The sequence below is a fragment of the Ranitomeya imitator genome, chromosome 8 (assembly GCF_032444005.1).
Source record: "Ranitomeya imitator isolate aRanImi1 chromosome 8, aRanImi1.pri, whole genome shotgun sequence".
Lineage (NCBI taxonomy): Eukaryota > Metazoa > Chordata > Amphibia > Anura > Dendrobatidae > Ranitomeya > Ranitomeya imitator.
This window is the reverse complement of record NC_091289.1, coordinates 141,745,251-141,765,694: the sequence shown is the minus strand read 5'-3', so window position 1 is coordinate 141,765,694 and position 20,444 is coordinate 141,745,251. Positions and strand designations below refer to the sequence as shown.

Sequence of the window (20,444 nt, the reverse complement as noted above, 5' to 3'; positions counted from 1 at the left end):
TGACAGAGGCTCAGATTGGCAGGATTCCGATCGGCGTGTATTAAATTCTGCTGTCAGTGATTCACAGCGGGATTTAAACTGTTAAGATCTACAGGCAGGCCACATATACATCACAAAAGCAGATTGTCAGTCATTACATGTCTCATACTGGTAACTCCTCCTTTCTTTTATAATAATCTCTGGAGGCAGATTCTCAGGGAGATCTATGTCCAGCCCATAGATCTTAACAGCTGATTCACACATTAAGAAAAATATGTATTTCTCTGGAATAAGACATCGGATTTCAGATATCATGATGCCATTTTATTCAGCTTCCTATGATCTGCATGCCCATATATAAGGCTCAGGAGGGTTGATCCTACATTAAGATTCCCTATTAAGCGCTACATACATGTTTTGCAACATTTTTCACTGATACCACATGTACCCATTATAATTTATGGTGCTATTCACAGGTCTTTTTCCATGGACCGCGTGGTCGTGCAAAACAAATTGAGACATAACCGTTTTTTTTCCTCTGGCAGAAAGGATGACAATGGCCAATACAAGTCTATGGGTCCATGCAAAACACGTACAGCACACAAATGTCATCTGTGTGCTCTACATATCTAACATTGCAAAAGATAGAAGAAGCTTTGCAATTTATCCATTTCTTTATCTATGCATGAAGAAACACTGACTGTAAAAAATGGACACGGATGACACACTGATCATATCACTCATTGACACCGGTACCATTTTTTTTTTTTCACATACGTGTTTGAGGCCATAGGTTGTTTTTAGGATAATTAGTTAGAAATGTAGGCATCGGGGGGCGTGGTTTGCCAGGGGACAGGAGCGGACGTGATCCTACGGGGCTCCTGATAATCCCCTATTTACGGCTACTTAAGCTATTATTTCATGGATTATAATTCTCCACAACTTATTCGAATATGCCTGGAATAAGATGGGAGAGGAAAAAGTCTGGCACAACGTAGAAAACTCCTTCACAGGGGCAGAGAAGTTCCCGGGTGAAACATAATGGAGGTCTGCTCCCCTACGAGGGGGGGGGGGGTGAGGAGCAAGCAGGCCTGCACCACAAGAAAATCAAGTGCCGAACCAAAAAAAGACAGATCAGTAGCAAGAAAGAACACAGCGGACATACCGGACAACAATGAAGAAAACCCCTGCTACTACATCAAATCCGGTGCCGGTCACTGAAGATCAGGAGAGATGCCGGGAGAACGCAGGGAACTTTATTACAGCAACGCGGCGGAAGGATATTAACAACAGGTCCGTCCCGGCGACGCGAATCCCTGCCCCTGCAAAAGCACCAATGCTGGACGCTGGTGAAGGGGTGAAGCGCCGAGAGACCAGCAATGTCCTGTGCAACGTATGGCCATGGGACGACCCGGAGGACGAATCACCGGCACAACTGCGGCACAACTGCGGCACAGCTGCGGAGAGATCTCCCTGATGCTCCGGACCTCAAGGGGTGGGCTCAGGTATGACGCGCCTGAGTTCGTTCCAGGAAGTGAGAGGGGAGGGGAATTCCAGACGCCGGTTATGGCGGTGGGGGGAGAGAAGGACACAGGGCAGCGGCAGGCTCAGTTGAAACTTTCTCACACGGGGTACATCAGAGGGGAGCCTCTCAAACACTGGAATAGAGGGGGAAATGGCCTCTCAGTCAAGACAGACTGCAGCAACTGGGGGTCATCAGAGGTGGATGAACTCTCATATGAGGGGTCAGACGCAGTCTCGCAACAGGGCCACCACTTAGGGACAACTCCCTCTCTAGACTAATAAAACAGATCAAAAGTGGCACAAATAACAGGGCTTTTAACCCCTTCCTCCACTCTCCCAAAAGCTGCAGTTCAGAGGAGAGTGAAGAGTGCTAACAAACAGCATCTGGCTCTTCTGATTACGCAAAACATAATAACCTGATACAGTCAAAGGGGTCCCTCAGCTCTCTGGAGCAACTAGAGAGCATCCATTCTGAGGAGTTCACGGAGGAGATGGTCTCAGAAGGGAATGAGCCTGATGGTGCTTGGTCGTCATCATCATCATCATCACACTCAAGTTCTGCTTTGGATGACACAAATGGCAGGGGGGGTTCTGCGACCGCCAAAACGCTTCCACAAAGAGAAGTCTTTGGTAATCTAGGGGAAAACTTGTCGCACGGGCAACATTCTTTAAATAATTCACCGATCGATGATATTGTAGCTTCTGATGATCACCCTTCAGGGAGATTTATGATTAATCTATGCAAAGCTCTCCTTTTCTCTATAGACGTAAACGGAGCTAAAACATCTGAAAAATGTATTAAAAAGCTTTTCAAAGACACCTCTTCACAAATAATTGATGCCCCACTCTCAGATTTTAATCTGGCATCTGATAAACCTTCTCATACGCTAAAAAAACTGAATTCTCCTAGCAAACATCAGGAGACGACATGTTCTGAATTTGTAGGGGGCGTTTCTGTGCTTTCGGATGCTCTGGGCAACCTAAAGAATGATATAGCCTCATTCAAGAATAACCTGGCTATCTTCAAGAACTTCAAAAGGAAAAACAACCTGAAAATCCGAGGGATCCCTGAATCTGTTAAAAAATCCCGACTGGGAGATTACGTCTCCTCTATGATCTCCCATTTGTTCACTGCTACTCAAGGGAAAAATTTGGTTGAAAAAATTTTTAAGATACGCACACCATCTTCTCTACCGTCGGATGTAGCCGCAGATGTTGTTGTTTCATTTTATCCCAACTGGCTGAGAGACTCACTGCTGGACATTGCAAGGAAACCAAAGTTCCTATCCTCCCCGTACGGCCACTTAACCTTCTACAGGGATCTATGTAAAGACACTACAAAAACGTAGACTGAAGGGAAAGGTATAAATAGATAAAGACACCGCGCTAACTAGGTGAGGAACCAAATGAATAATGGGAATCTACAATCAGAGGAGTAGATAAACTTCTAGTTGAGTAATAATAGTATATAAAAAATGGTCAGCAGTGGGGAAAGCCAAAAAATGGCCACAATCACCAGCAGAAACCAGTGCTGCGAGCAGTGGGGATATTAACCCAGTTCTCAAAGTAAGTCAATAGTATCCGTAAGTGTCTGTAAACAAAGGCGCAATTGCTCACAGAACCAGCAAAGTAGTCTGTAGTGGTAAAAAAATAATAAGGTGTGTGGCAGATGTGTATGATAAATAAAAAGACCGCACACTTACTTAATAAAGAGGTAACTGCTGAGAGGCTGCTGGCGCTGTCCTGAGAAATGTTGGCACTGTCCCAGGAAGTGTTGTGACAAGATCGCCAGCGGCCCGGGTAACTGGAACTGCAGGGTCCGAGATCGCAGCGTGAGGCGGCAACAACACCTGTGGATATGGGGAGCGTCCTCCCTGGTGAGTGCACAGCCTCCGTGCGCCTGGAGCGCTGCTAGTCGGCACACGTGGGCCAGAAGGGAGCCGCTACACAGAGCGGTGAGAGAGAGGGGGCATGGTCTGGGTGACGTTTTGTAAAAACGTAGACTGTTCCAGCACTCTACCCAAAGACTGCAACAGGCAGGAATACAGTACAATTGGTACCAGTCCTCTAATCTGAGGTTTCACTTCGCATCAAAATGATACACCTTTTCTTCATAAGCAGAGGCAGCGGTCCTTCTGAATCGTGCGGGTATATACCCGACCAGGTCTTCCTCCGGTTCCACCTCCTTAACTTGAACAAAATTTTCTTCGTGTCCAATAAACTTTAGTCGAGAATCTCGGAAAATATTTTTCTTTCTTTTCTCCTACAGATACTCCACATTATAGCATGTGAATAAACCAAACTTTTCCGCCCACAAGGTCTGAGGGTCATCTGGAGATGACTCGAACGCGACAGGCCTTCATATTTTATTATTCATCTTACTGGTCACCTCATATAGCTTTAGTCGATGATTTAAGCAAATTAGTATGCTGCATTACCTATGTCAATTTCATAGCCACTATGTTAACTCCGTGTCAAGCTAACTTACACGCTTATCTTACTATGTCAATTCAGGCAACTTTATTCTGAGTTGATCTAATCCACAGCCTACTACGTTACTGTACACTTCTGAGTTGATCTAATTGTCCATTATTACTTATTTTGCATATGTTACTGCTTGTAGATATGTAGCATTACCTATGTCTTTGCATATTTTACTCAATCCTTTCGCGTTTGGCGATCCTGCTAGCGCAGATGCCTGATCTGCGCTAGCGAGGAACGGACCTCGGACGCTGCAAGCAGCGTTCAAGGTCCGTCCAGAAATAACGGGACATCGCTAGCACATGCCAAAAATGGCATGCGTCAGCAATGCGTTAGCACATTGCGGTCAATGGGTGCGCTAACGGACCCGTTACATAGCGTTAATTGCGACAATTGCGCCATGTAATGGAGTCCGCTAGCGGACACCCATTAACGCAATGTGAACCTAGCCTTATATATACTTAAAGTATTATATGATTACCTGTCTCCCCTATATTTATAGGGGTTTTATTTTCCAGTTCTCATATCCCTTCCCTTCCCCCCCCTCCTTGTCTATTCTTCCCAGTTAAAATTTAAAAATCCTAATAAAATGTTGGAAAAAAATGTACGCATCATGCGAACGAACTCTCCCAGGGAAACTACTGTAGATTGCAGGCTGAGAGCACTTTTTTTTTGCATGAGTCTTCATTATTCCTTCTTAATACCACACTGCTGCTACAGAGAGCACGAATAACATATCACATCAACGGGTGGTACAGTTAGACAAAAAAAAAGCAATTAAACCCTAAATAGTAGTGTAGAAGTGTTATCAGAGATAGGGAACATACATGCTTAAATTTAAAAAGTTAGAGGTCTAGGAAGTCAAATTGTAAAAATTAACAGCCTATCACTACTTACAGTAAACTTCCATAGCCCCCCGATATCATCGCTCCTTTCAAAGCAGGTGGGTTCCAATCCTTCATCCAGGCAGCATTTAATGGATGGCAAGCCGCTTACGCCTGCTCCAATTACAGCAACCTTCATATTTAAGGCGACTTAAAAAGAAAAGCGCAGAACAGAAAAAAAAAAAGTTAATAGTCATATTTATTCTTTTGAAGGAATATTGTGCATAACTACAAAGAAAATAAAATAACACAAACCTGTTTATTGGCTGTTTTTAGTAAGCACATTCCACAGACGGGTTAAAACTAAGATTTGCTTGGGTTGGAATTTATTTAAAAAAAAAAAAAAAAAAAAAAATTATATATATATATATATATATATATATATATATATATATATATATATATATATATATATATATATATATATATATATATATATATATACACACATACACACATATATATATATATATATATATATATATATATACACACATACACACATATATACACGCAGAATAAAGGCTTCCTTTAAAATGCCAATAATGAAAACCGGTGATAAAATGCAGAGGGGGGCACAAGTGCAAAATACTGATGGACAAAGCCTTAGGGGACGTTCCCACGTTCAGGATTTGCTGCGGTTTTGACGCTGCGTACTTATGCAGCAGCCAGATATTACAGCATAGTGATGGGATTTCTAGAAATTTCATGTCCACTGTGCATGTATGTGCACCAGCCAAGAGGGTCATGCGGCTCGTCATTCAGATCCGCGGAATGTCAATTTCTCTTGCGGAGAAGCTAGTGTCTACAACTGAAGTTACCACAGTAGAATGTATAGGACGCAGTGAAAATGTGCTGCATCCAAAACGCTGCTGGTTCCTGATAATAATCACAAAATATTCTTTAACCCCTTCATGACCCAGCCTATTTTGACCTTAATGACCTGGCCGTTTTTTGCAATTCTGACCAGTGTCCCTTTATGAGGTAATAACTCAGGAACGCTTCAACGGATCCTAGCGGTTCTGAGATTGTTTTTTCGTGACATATTGGGCTTCATGTTAGTGGTAAATTTAGGTCAATAAATTCTGCGTTTATTTGTGATAAAAACGGAAATTTGGCGAAAATTTTGAAAATTTCGCAATTTTCACATTTTGAATTTTTATTCTGTTAAACCAGAGAGTTATGTGACACAAAATAGTTAATAAATAACATTTCCCACATGTATACTTTACACCAGCACAATTTTGGAAACAACATTTTTTTTTGCTAGGAAGTTATAAGAGTTAAAATTTGACCAGCGATTTCTCATTTTTACAACGAAATTTACAAAACCATTTTTTTTAGGGACCACCTCACATTTGAAGTCAGTTTGAGGGGTCTATATGGATGAAAATACCCAAAAGTGACACCATTCTAAAAAATGCACCCCTCAAGGTACTCAAACCCACATTCCAGAAGTTTTTTAACCCTTCAGGTGCTTCACAGCAGCAGAAGCAACATGGAAGGAAAAAATGAACATTTAACTTTTTAGTCACAAAAATTATCTTTTAGCAACATTTTTTTTATTTTCCCAATGGTACAAGGAGAAACTGAACCACGAAAGTTGTTGTCCAATTTGTCCTGAGTACGCTGATACCTCATATGTGGGGGTAAACCAATGTTTGGGCGCACGGCAGGGCTTGGAAGGGAAGGAGCGCCATTTGACTTTTTGAATGAAAAATTGGCTCCACTCTTTAGCGGACACCATGTCACGTTTGGAGAGCCCCCGTGTGCCTAAAAATTGGAGCTCCCCCACACGTGACCCCATTTTGGAAACTAGACGCCCCAAGGAACTTATCTAGATGCATAGTGAGAACTTTGAACCCCCGGGGGCTTCACAAATTGATCCGTAAAAATGAAAAAGTACTTTTTTTTCACAAAAAAATTCTTTTAGCCTCAATTTTTTTCATTTTCACATGGGCAACAGGATAAAATGGATCCTAAAATTTGTTGGGCAATTTCTCATGAGTACACCGATACCTCACATGTGGAGGTAAACCACTGTTTGGGCACATGGTAAGGTTCGGAAGGGAAGGAGCGCCATTTGACTCTTTGAATGAAAAATTATCTCCATCGTTAGCGGACACCATGTCGTGTTTGGAGAGCCCCCGTGTGCCTAAACATTGGAGCTCCCCCACAAATGACCCCATTTTGGAAACTAGACCCCCCAAGGAACTTATCTAGATGCATATTGAGCACTTTAAACCCTCAGGTGCTTCACAAATTGATCTGTAAAAATGAAAAAGTACTTTTTTTTTTCACAAAAAAATTCTTTTCGCCTCAGTTTTTCATTTTCACATGGGCAATAGGATAAAATGAATCCTAAAATTTGTTGGGCAATTTCTCCCGAGTACGCCGATACCTCATATGTGGGGGTAAACCACTGTTTGGGCACACGGCAGGGCTCGGAAGGGAAGGCGCGCCATTTGACTTTTTGAATGGAAAATTAGCTCCAATTGTTAGCGGACACCATGTCGCGTTTAGAGAGCCCCTGTGTGCCTATGCATTGGAGCTCCCCCACAAGTGACCCCATTTTGGAAACTAGACCCCCCAAGGAACTTATCTAGATGCATATTGAGCACTTTAAACCCCCAGGTGCTTCACAGAAGTTTATAATGCAGAGCCATGAAAATAAAAAATAATTTTTCTTTCCTCAAAAATGATTTTTAGCCTGGAATTTCCTATTTTGCCAAGGGTAATAGGAGAAATTGGACCGCAAATGTTGTTGTCCAGTTTGTCCTGAGTACGCTGATACCCCATATGTGGGGGTAAACCACTGTTTGGGCGCACGGCAGGGCTCGGAAGGGAAGGCACGCCAATTGGCTTTTTAAATGGAAAATTAGCTCCAATCATTAGCGGACACCATGTCACGTTTGGAGAGCCCCTGTGTGCCTAAACATTGGAGATCCCCCACATATGACCCCATTTTGGAAACTAGACCCCCAAAGGAACTAATCTAGATGTGTGGTGAGGACTTTGAACTTCCAAGTGCTTCACAGAAGTTTATAACGCAGAGCCATGAAAATAAAATAAAAATTTTATTTTCTCTAAAATGATCTTTTAGCCTGCAATTTATTATTTTCCCAAGGGTAACAGGAGAAATTTGACCCCAAAAGTTGTTGTACAGTTTCTCCTGAGTACGCTGATACCCCATATGTGGGGGTAAACCACAGTTTGGGCACATGTCGGGGCTCGAAAGTCAAGTAGTGACATTTTGAAATGCAGACTTTGATGGAATGCTCTGCGGGCGTTACGTTGCGTTTGCAGAGCCCCTGATGTGGCTAAACAGTAGAAACCCCCCACAAGTGACCCCATTTTAGAAACTAGACCCCGAAAGGAACTTATCTAGATGTGAGGTGAGCACTTTGAACCCCCAAGTGCTTCACAGAAGTTTATAACACAGAGCAGTGAAAATAATAAATACGTTTTCTTTCCTCAAAAATAATTTTTTAGCCCAGAATTTTTTATTTTCCCAAGGGTTACAGGAGAAATTGGACCCCAAAAGTTGTTGTCCAGTTTCTCCTGAGTACGCTGATACCCCATATGTGGGGGTAAACCACTGTTTGGGCACACGTCGGGGCTCAGAAGGGAAGTAGTGACTTTTGAAATGCAGACTTTGATGGAATGGTCTGCGGGCGTCACGTTGCGTTTGCAGAGCCCCTGGTGTGCCTAAACAGTAGAAACCCCCCACAAGTGACCCCATTTTGGAAACTAGACCCCCCAAGGAACTTATCTAGATATGTGGTGAGCACTTTGAACCCCCAAGTGCTTCACAGACGTTTACAACGCAGAGCCGTGAAAATAAAAAATCATTTTTCTTTCCTCAAAAATGATGTTTTAGCAAGCAATTTTTTATTTTCTCAAGGGTAACAGGAGAAATTGGACCCCAGTAATTGTTGCCCAGTTTGTCCTGAGTACGCTGATACCCCATATGTGGGGGTAAACCACTGTTTGGGCACATGTCGGGGCTCGGAAGTCAAGTAGTGACGTTTTGAAATGCAGACTTTGATGGAATGGTCTGCGGGCGTCACGTTGCGTTTGCAGAGCCCCTGGTGTGCCTAAACAGTAGAAACCCCCCACAAGTGACCCCATTTTGGAAACTAGACCCCCCAAGGAACTTATCTAGATATGTGGTGAGCACTTTGAACCCCCAAGTGCTTCACAGACGTTTACAACGCAGAGCCGTGAAAATAAAAAATCATTTTACTTTCCTCAAAAATGATGTTTTAGCAAGCAATTTTTTATTTTCTCAAGGGTAACAGGAGAAATTGGACCCCAGTAATTGTTGCCCAGTTTGTCCTGAGTACGCTGATACCCCATATGTGGGGGTAAACCACTGTTTGGGCACATGTCGGGGCTCGGAAGTCAAGTAGTGACGTTTTGAAATGCAGACTTTGATGGAATGGTCTGCGGGCGTCACGTTGCGTTTGCAGAGCCCCTGGTGTGCCTAAACAGTAGAAACCCCCCACAAGTGACCCCATTTTGGAAACTAGACCCCCCAAGGAACTTATCTAGATATGTGGTGAGCACTTTGAACCCCCAAGTGCTTCACAGACGTTTACAACGCAGAGCCGTGAAAATAAAAAATCATTTTACTTTCCTCAAAAATGATGTTTTAGCAAGCAATTTTTTATTTTCTCAAGGGTAACAGGAGAAATTGGACCCCAGTAATTGTTGCCCAGTTTGTCCTGAGTACACTGATACCCCATATGTGGGGGTAAACCACTGTTTGGGCACACGTCGGGGCTCGGAAGGGAAGGAGCACCATTTGACTTTTTGAATAAAAGATTGGCTGGAATCAATGGTGGCGCCATGTTGCGTTTGGAGACCCCCTGATGTGCCTAAACAGTGGAAACCCCTCAATTCTTACGCCAACACACCCCTAACCCTTATCCCAACTGTAGCCGTAACCCTAACCACAACCCTAACCGCAACACACCCCTAACCACAACCCTAACCCCAACACACCCCTAACCCTAACCACAACCCTAATTCCAACCCAACCCTAACCCTAAGGCTATGTACCCACGTTGCGGATTCGTGTGAGATTTTTCCGCACCATTTTTGAAAAATCCGCGGGTAAAAGGCACTGCGTTTTACCTGCGGATTTCACCTGCGGATTCCTATTGAGGAATAGGTGTAAAACGCTGCGGAATCCGCACAAAGAATTGACATGCTGCGGAAAATACAACGCAGCGTTTCCGTGCGGTATTTTCCGCACCATGGGCACAGCGGATTTGGTTTTCCATAGGTTTACATGGTACTGTAAACCTGATGGAACACTGCTGCGGATCCGCAGCGGCCAATCCGCTGCGGATCCGCAGCCAAATCCGCACCGTGTGCACATAGCCTAATTCTAAAGGTATGTGCACACGCTTTGGAAAACGCTGCGGATCCGCAGCAGTTTCCCATGAGTTTACATTTCAATGTAAACCTATGGGAAACAAAAATCGCTGTACACATGCTGCCGAAAAACTGCACGGAAACGCAGCGGTTTACATTCTGCAGCATGTCACTTCTTTCTGCGGATTCCACAGCGGTTTTACAACTGCTCCAATAGAAAATCGCAGTTGTAAAACCGCAGTGAAATGCGCAGAAAAACCGCGGTAAATCTGCCATAAATCCGCAGCGGTTTAGCACTGCGGATTTATCAAATCCGCTGCAGAAAAATCCGCAGAGGACCAGAATACGTGTGCACATACCGAAACCCTAACCCTAACCCTACCCCTAACCCTACCCCTACCCCTACCCCTAACCCTACCCCTAACCCTACCCCTACCCCTAACCCTAACCCTACCCCTAACCCTACCCCTAACCCTAACCCTAACCCTAACCCTACCCCTAACCCTAACCCTAACCCTAGTTCTAACTCCAACCTTAGTGAAAAAAAAAAAAATTCTTTATTTTATTATTGTCCCTATCTATGGGGGACAAATGGGGGGGGTCATTTACTGTTTTTTTATTTTGACCACTGTGATAGATTATATCACAGTGATCAAAATTCACATTGGAACGAATCTGCCGGCCGGCAGATTCGGCGGGCGCACTGCGCATGCGCCCGCCATTTTGGAACATGGCGGCGCTCGGGGAAGAAGACTGACGGACCCCGCCAGGATCGGTAAGTATAAGGGGGGGAGATCAGGGCACAGGGGGGGGAGATCAGGGCACGGGGGGGCGTCGGAGCACGGGGGGGGAGGGATCGGAGCAAGGGGGAGAGTGATCGGTGTGCGGGCGGGTGGATCGGTGTGCAGGGGGGGGGATCGGTGTGCAGGGGGGGTGGTTCGGAGCACGGGGGGGGATCGGAGTGCGGGGGGGTTTGATTGGAGCACGGGGGGGTGTGATTGGAGCACGGGGGGAGCGGACAGGAGGACGGGGGAGCGGAGCACAGGACGGAGGGGAGCGGGCCACAGATCGGGGGGCTGGGGGGGCGATCGGAGGGGTGGGGTGGGGGCACATTAGTATTTCCAGCCATGGCCGATGATATTGCAGCATCGGCCATGGCTGGATTGTAATATTTCACCATTTTTTTAGGTGAAATATTACAAATCGCTCTGATTGGCAGTTTCACTTTCAACAGCCAATCAGAGCGATCGTAGCCACGAGGGGGTGAAGCCACCCCCCCTGGGCTAAACTACCACTCCCCCTGTCCCTGCAGATCGGGTGAAATGGGAGTTAACCCTTTCACCCGATCTGCAGGGACGCGATCTTTCTGTGACACAGCATATGCGTCACAGGTCGGATTGGCACCGACTTTCATGACGCATACGCTGTGTCACAGGTCGGGAAGGGGTTAACTACATAAATAGTAAGAAACTAAAAAATGATATTGTTGGCCCCCTTAAAAATAGTCTGGGTGAAATGGTGGATGAGAATGAGGAAAAAGCCAATATGCTAAATGACTTTTTTCATCAGTATTTACAAAAGAAAATCCCATGGTAGACACAATGACTAGTGATAAAAATTCCCAATTAAATGTCACCTGCTTAACCCAGCAGGAAGTACGGCAGCGTCTAAAAATCACAAAAATTGACAAATCTCCGGGCCCGGATGGGATACACCCCCGGCCCCGAGTACTGCAGGAATTAAGTACAGTCATTGATAGACCATTATTTTTAATCTTTAAAGACTCCATAATAACAGGGTCTGTACCACAGGACTGGCGTATAGCAAATGTGGTGCCAATATTCAAAAAGGGGACAAAAACTGAACTCGGAAATTATAGGCCAGTAAGCTTAACCTCTACTGTGGGTAAAATCCTGGAGGGCATTCTAAGAGATGCTATACTGGAGTATCTGAAGAGGAATAACCTCATGATCCAGTATCAGCACGGGTTTACTAGGGACCGTTCATGTCAAACTAATTTGATCAGTTTCTATGAAGAGGTAAGTTCCGGACTGGACCAAGGGAACCCAGTGGATGTAGTGTATATGGACTTTTCAAAAGCTTTTGATACAGTGCCACACAAAAGGTTGTTACATAAAATGAGAATAATTGGGATAGGGGAAAATATGTGTAAGTGGGTTGAGAGCTGGCTAAGGGATAGGAAAGAAAGGGTGGTTATTAATGGAGCACACTCGGACTGGGTCGCGGTTAGCAGTGGGGTACCACAGGGGTCAGTATTGGGCCCTCTTCTTTTTAACATATTTATTAATGACCTTGTAGGGGGCATTCAGAGTAGAATTTCAATATTTGCAGATGACACTAAACTCTGCAGGGTAATCAATACAGAGGAGGACAATTTTATATTACAGGATGATTTATGTAAACTAGAAGCTTGGGCTGATAAATGGCAAATGAGATTTAATGGGGATAAATAAAAGGTCATGCACTTGGGTAGAAGTAATAAGATGTATAATTATGTGCTTGATTCTAAAACTCTGGGCAAAACCGTCAATGAAAAAGACCTGGGTGTATGGGTGGATGACAAACTCATTCAGTGGCCAGTGTCAGGCAGCTGCTACGAAGGCAAATAAAATAATGGGATGCATTAAAAGAGGCATAGATGCTCATGAGGAGAACATAATTTTACCTCTATACAAGTCACTAGTTCGACCACACTTAGAATACTGTGCACAGTTCTGGTCTCCGGTGTATAAGAAAGACATAGCTGAACTAGAGCGGGTGCAGAGAAGAGCGACCAAAGTTATTAGAGGACTGGGGGGTCTGCAATACCAAGATAGGTTATTACACTTGGGGCTATTTAGTTTGGAAAAACGAAGACTAAGGGGTGATCTTATTTTAATGTATAAATATATGAGGGGACAGTACAAAGACCTTTCTGATGATCTTTTTAATCATAGACCTGAGACAGGGACAAGGGGACATCCTCTACGTCTGGAGGAAAGAAGGTTTAAGCATAATAACAGACGCGGGTTCTTTACTGTAAGAGCAGTGAGACTATGGAACTCTCTGCCGTATGATGTTGTAATGAGTGATTCATTACTTAGATTTAAGAGGGGACTAGATACATTTCTGGAAAAGTATAATGTTACAGGGTATATACACTAGATTCCTTGATAGGGCGTTGATCCAGGGAACTAGTCTGATTGCCGTATGTGGAGTCAGGAAGGAATTTTTTTCCCCCAGTGTGGAGCTTACTCTTTGCCACATGGGTTTTTTTGCCTTCCTCTGGATCAACATGTTTGGGCAAGTTAGGTTAGGCTATGGGTTGAACTAGATGGACTTATAGTCTTCCTTCAACCTTAATAACTATGTAACTATGTAACTATGTAGTAGTCACATAGCCTAAGGGTTTGTTTACTACTTGTTGGAGAAAAAAATGTTCCAAAAATATCACAAACAGTTCATAATGCATGATTTTGATGACTGGAGAGTTTAATTAACTTATGGTTTCAGATTTCTTCAGGACTTTTTTTTGCAAAAAGTCTTCAAATCATTACAAAAAAAATTATGGATTTTGAACTACTAGTTATTTTTTTGGAGACTATGCCTCAAAACTTCCTGAAAAAAAAAAAAGAAAACCTCTGAGTGAACATACCCTAAGGGCTCATCCAGATATCAGTATTATCTGCGTGCGAGGAAAACAGACATTATTTTGGCCCAAGTGTCAGTTTCTCTTGTTTGTGGAGATTAAAAACAGAAAAAAAACACACAAATGTGCACAGCCCCGTGGAATATTATACAGTAGGTACAAGTGTTATCAGTTATAAAGCACAGACCGCACTCATGAGAAAATCAGATGTGTTAACAAGACATTTTTATCTCCTTTAGGCCACAAACACATGTTCAGTAATTTACCTCAGTATTTGTAAGCCAAAACCAGGTGACGAACAATCCAAGGAAAGGTAAAATAGGAACCCATCACGGCTTCTGTAGATTTTACCCACTCCTAATTTTGGCTTACAAATACTGAGGTAAAAAAAACTGTACATATGAATGTGGCCTTAAAAAAAAGGAGCATGGCAGAGATTACAAGATGTTGGCATTACAATTTTAATTTTTCCCCCTTTCACCATGTACTAAATATTTTTATATGTTATTAGTTTTATGCAAACAGCAATATCAAATATGTAACTTTTTCTTCAATTGGCCATTTTCCACATTAAAAAAAAATTAAATTTTTACAGAAGACTTGAACCCGACATCGTTTATGTGGCAGTGTACTGACAAATGAACCATCTCCAATTTAATACAGCCACAACCTGGGCGCCATAAGAGATCCCACATCACAGAGACGTAGGCCATCAAAAGGCCCCAGCTGTCACGGCAACCAATTGGCACCCCTGTGATTATGTAGCGAAGGCTGCCATTTTTTAAACGTTATAAAATCCATCGTCATTTATGCAATCAGCATTTAAAAGGTTAAACTGATGTGATAGGAGATATATGCAGTTACGGACTGGATCCAGCTAAGTAACACTGAATCATGCGGGATTAGCGCTGGAATCCTCTCCATACAGCGAGAGCGAGTGAGAACATGCAGGTATGAGGTAACAATGCAATTTATAATATTTTATTTTTAAAGAACCAACACGTTCTCAGCACTTCACAATTCAGTAAGGATAATTGCTCACAATGAGTTCTTGCAGTTCCAACAAAGTAGATTAGATTTATAGAAATCTCACGCCCATTTTTTTTTCCTCCTCTCTTCTTTCCCCTCTGTGTAAACTGAACTGACAAATCCAAAACACGTCGATTTTCCTTGCAGATACATTGAGCTTAAGGTGTATATTTTTCCCACAGATTTACATTAGACGCATAAAAAAAAAAAAATGGAAATGCATCAAAAACTTGTGTAATCCGCACATGACTATCGATAAAAGGTTCATCAAAGCCAAACACCATGAAGTATCAAAAGTAAAAGCAGGTTGGTTTAAAACATCGCATACAAAGCCACGTTCACACTTTCAGTCTTTTACATCAGTATTTGTAAACCAAAAATCAGGACAGGAACAGAGGAAAAGTATAATAGAAACCCGTCACCACGTCTGTATTTATCACCCACTCCTGGTTTTGGCTTCCAAGTACTGACCGAGTAAACTTGGTGCATAAGAGAAAAACACAGCATCAAAAAAAAAAAAAAAAAAAAAAAAGCAGCGAAAAAATGCAAGTATTTAAATTTACTTATTAGGTGCAGATCACATGAAAAGCTCACGGTGAGAACGCAGCCTAATTATACAACAGACCTTTTCAATAGATATTTCTGCTCAGATAATAGAATTTTTTTTTTTTAAAGCACAAGACATATGTTTTTGGTGTCTAATCTATACAGCCTCTAATTCAGAATGACCCCCAATAGAAAAGTATTGTTAGAAAAATTATTTGGTGAATTTATGGAGACTATATTAGCCAACTGGAAGAGGGTTTATATTATATCCCTTGCCTGGCTTATGGGTCTGTCTTTACATGGACTAGTTTACCAAGTAACCATAGAAAATTGGAAAACCTCAATATTGTTACTCACCTGTCATGATTGATTTAACTAGCAAAGTAAAATGGGGGGGAACAGGGGGCAAAAAAATACAACCACAGGCGAGGGCAATATATGGCAGGTTGAAATCTATCTATTGGCGGATTTTTTTTTAATGGATAGAATAATGTCTTGTTTAATTACTTTGCAACTAAAAAAGTTAACTGAAAAGGACATAAAACACATGATAATAAATAATAGAAATAAAAAGGCATCCACACACAAATATGTGGATAAAATACCTTTCTATTATAGAATGCATACAGCCTCCACCTTTTAGCACAGGAGCAAAAATAATAATGAGCAACTAATTACATACCTGGGATTGAGGAGGGGTGTGGTTGCCTAACATTAGAAATGCACTCAGATAAGGGTCATTCAGGTGTCGGTGCAAATCAGTCTGACATTGTCCTGGTTGTGACTTTCCCGACCCAAGTGTGATAGGCTCATAGAAATGCATGAAGCTGTCAGGGTATGTGCACACGTCAGGATTTTTAGCGTTTTTTTTGCGGAATTTCGCTATAAAAACGCTATAATTCCGCATTAAAAACGCTAAAATTATGCATCCTATCATTTAGAATGCATTCCGGATTTTTTGTGCAGATGTAAGCGTTTTTTTTCCCGCAAAAAAAAACGCTTACCGCTAAAAATCCGGACATGCTCTATCTTTTTCCGGATTTTTTGCGGATTTCTAAGCCAAAATGACATTCAGGAAAAAAAAAAAACGCAAAAATTCAGCGCAAAATCCGCGCAAAAAACGCACAATTTCCGCGAGAAATCCGCGCAAAAAAAATGCGGATTTCTGGCAGAAATCTCAGGATTTTGTCAAGAATAAATCCTGACGTGTGCACATACCCTCACGGTTGGGTCTGGAGACCTGTGGCCAGTCTAAGGCCGGAGTCACACTTAGGGCTCATACCCACTTGCTAGAAAAAAAACGGTCCATAATCTGGACCAAAAAAGTTGGATGAAAACTATGCGATTGTCATGCGATTTTTAATCGCACTATCCGTTTTACATCCATATGCAATGCGTTTTTTTTCTCTGCAGCTATTTTTTTTACAATCATTTACAGGACCATTTACAGTGTTCTATGCCACAGAATGGTAAGGTATCTGTAAAAAAAGCAGATGGAAAACGTATGGTTCGTATTCCGTGCATTTTTTTATCGCACCCATTGACTTGCATTGGAGAGACTCGCAGCAAGTCGCAGCATGCTGCGATTTTTTTTTTCTCAGTCCGATTTCGGCTGAGAAAAAAAAAATCGCAAATGAGATGTCACCTATTGAATAACATTGGTCCGAGTGCAATCGATTTTTTTTATTTATTTTTTATCGGATTGCACTCTTCCGTTTTGCTCGCAATTTAGTATGAGCCCTTAACGTATGAATAATCAGACCGAGTCTCCCTGCCTAGAGTCGCACAAGTGTCATGTGAGTACGATCCGATTTTTCACGCCTTGCATCCGATTTACATGCAGTGCGATTGCTATCAGATTGCAATGCAATTTTTAACATGAGCTTTTATATAGAGCAATTCTCTATGTCATTTACGCATTGTTTTCAAAAGAAATGTTCTTCAAAATGACTGGCTAATAAAGGAGAAGCAAACAAAACTGAAAAAAATTATCTAAATTACTAAGGTCCATTCAGGCCTGGTCATTAAGAGGTTAATAACATCTCTTCGCCATGGATTATCAAAACAAAATGTATTCATCTTCCCTGTTGTGTCAGCACGCGGAAATCGGACTGCACTGGCAGTCTGATGATTTCCACACACTCATTATAATTGCATGGCTAAATTTCATCCAAATAGTGGATCAAATGGAACATGTGCAAAGCCCCATAGAATAACATTGGTCGCATGTTTTGTTGTATCGCACTCAGACCAAAAATATGGTTGTGTGCACCTGGCCCGATGGTGGAGCTAGTTGCTGGACCCTCACTTATCTGATATTCAGGATCTAAGTAGCGACACATTAGATGAGAAACATTTTTTAATAGAAAAGTTTATCAAGTATTTGTACAAATAAAATGGGAAGATTTCAGTTTTTGTTTTTTTTTCATTACAAAACAAAAATAGAAAATATATTCTAACCTCTCATCAGTTTTGGCTTAAAACTTACAAGCACTGATGTAAAATACTGACCAAATATTCAATGTGTGCGTGCAGCCTTAGATTCCAGCTTCTTCCCTGAGCACTCTAATTTTTTCTTTGCTTGTTTTTTTTTTTCTTAAATCTATCGGCTCCAGAGACATGGGTCTTTTAAATTTAGTGCTATTTTTTGGGGGGTCTTTCCAAGGGGGCATGGCACCAAAAAATAGAATAGACAGTGGAGCAGTAAGAATAAAATAAGAGCAGCTCCTCTTTAAATACCCATTCTTCAAATCAGTGTGTGTGTGTGTGTGTGTGTGTATACACACACACACACACACACACACACACACACACACACACACACACACACACACACACACACACACTATATCAAAGTTTTTAACCATTCGTTTTTAATTATAACCACATATGTATTACGGTAGTTATTTTCCAGCCAGAAGGGCTGGTGTCCAGCGCCTAAAATCAATTTAAGCTACAGATGTAGATTACTTTATAAATGTTCTAAAAAGTATTATATAGCTTCATTAATAATTTCTAATTCCAAAACTTAAGGTGCACAAAATGTAGGATAAATAATAGAAACAGGACGGGGGAATTCAGAGTATACTTACTGTTTGATGCCTGAGCTTTCTTTTCAGCAGACTAGAATTCTTTTCTAAACAAGAGTAATTCAAGGGGATACAATTAATCAAGAGAATGAGGGAACAAGATGATCCTCTTAAGCTATAACAGTTTGGAATGTTCCTTTAGACAGATGTGATGTAATATTACTCCACCCAGTAAAAAAAAAAAAATCTTTTTGAGTGCGGTGTAGTGAATACAAAGCAGCACCCTGTGTACAAAGCAGAGTCAAAGTCAGAGGTAGTTAATTTAAAGCACCACTTCAGCGTTTATTTTTTTTTTGACCACTGGATTGGTGCTTAAAATCCAAGTTCACTGACCCCTGTCTGATACTAACCTTCCAGCATTTTCAACTGTTTTCGCACCCGCTCCATCCGTCTCCTGCCGTTTAATGACCTGTCCGCTGCTCCAGTGTTTCATGGAGTGAGCCGGAGGTCACTAATCAATATACTGTAAAGGTACCTTCACACTAAGCAACGCTGTAGCGATCCAGACAACGATCCGGATCGCTGCAGCGTCGCTGTTTGGTCGCTGGAGAGCTGTCACACAGACCGCTCTCCAGCGACCAACAATGCCGGTAACCAGGGTAAACATCGGGTTACTAAGCGCAGGGCCACGCTTAGTAACCCGATGTTTACCCTGGATACCATCGTAAAAGTTAAAAAAACAAACACTACATACTTACCTACCGCTGTCTGTCCCCGGCGCTCTGCTTCTCTGCTCTGGCTGTGAGCACCGGGCAGCCAGAAAGCACAGCGGTGACGTCACCGCTCTGCTTTCCGGCCGGCGCTCACAGCCAGAGAAGAGAAGCAGAACGCCGGGGGACAGACAGCGGTAGGTGAGTATGTATTGTTTGTTTTTTTAACTTTTACGATGGTAACCAGGGTAAACATCGGGTTACTAAGTGCGGCCCTGCGCTTAGTAACCCAATGTTTACCCTGGTTACCAGTGAAGACATCGCTGAATCGGTGTCACACACGCCGATTCAGCGATGTCAGCGGGAGAACCAGCGACCAAAAAAAAGTTCTGGCCCTCTAGCCCCGACCAGCGACATCACAGCAGGATCCTGATCGCTGCTGCCTGTCGCACTGAACGATATCGCTAGCCAGGACGCTGCAACGTCACGGATCGCTAGCGATATCGTTTAGTGTGAAGGTACCTTAAGTCTCTGAGAGCCTAATTCGTACCTCCTTCTGGCTCTCATAGACTTACATTGAGAGCTTGTGACGTAGCTTCTGAGTTGTGGACAGTCAGAAGCTGCGCTAGCAAGATGGCACTGCAGGAACGGAGCGGTGTGAAAAAACGGGGACCGGAAGAAGAGGACTAAGGTTTCAAGCACCACTTCAGCTGGGAAAAAAACCCAGCTGGAGTGGTGCTGTAAGGGAATAAATTGCACAGAAAAACATTTAAAAAGGCATGATAAGGGGTGCACCATAATTATACGTATATGAATAATACCAAAAAGTTTTAAAATGTGTGATCAGAATCCAGATAATAATTAATTGATTTTATACAGATGAATAACAATACGTAAAATGACTTCAGATATGTAAACTATTAAGGGGATTGAACTTTGAGGCCAAAAACTGATAATCTACTATATAAAGCTGAATGTGTGTGTGTGTGTGTGTGTGTGTGTATGTCCGGGATTGGCATCTGCACCGTCGCAGCTACAGCCACAAAATTTTCCACAGTCACACGACTGGACCCCGAGAGCGTCATAGGCTATATTGTGAGGCGAAATTTTAACCCCGCGCGTTCCAATTCACCAAACAATTTTGCCCCTATCTACATAATGGGGAAAAAAGTGAAAGGAAAAGTGTTGGAAGCGTCGCAGCTACAGCAACAAAATTTTGCACAGTCACACG

General features: G+C 42.5%; 1 protein-coding gene across 1 annotated transcript in view; it reads right to left on the bottom strand.

The window, feature by feature from the left end:
• The window catches only part of LOC138648013 (dimethylaniline monooxygenase [N-oxide-forming] 2-like), an 83,968-nt gene extending 65,156 nt beyond the window's left edge, over positions 1-18,812 (bottom strand). The window contains exons 1-2 of the mRNA XM_069737469.1: positions 18,567-18,812; positions 4,882-5,018 (exon numbers count right to left, since the gene is read on the bottom strand). Of these exons, the coding sequence (XP_069593570.1) occupies positions 4,882-5,007 (126 nt within the window). The 5' untranslated portion in view covers positions 5,008-5,018; positions 18,567-18,812. The remainder of the gene's footprint in view (positions 1-4,881; positions 5,019-18,566) is intronic.
• Between the last annotated feature and the right edge of the window lie 1,632 nt (positions 18,813-20,444).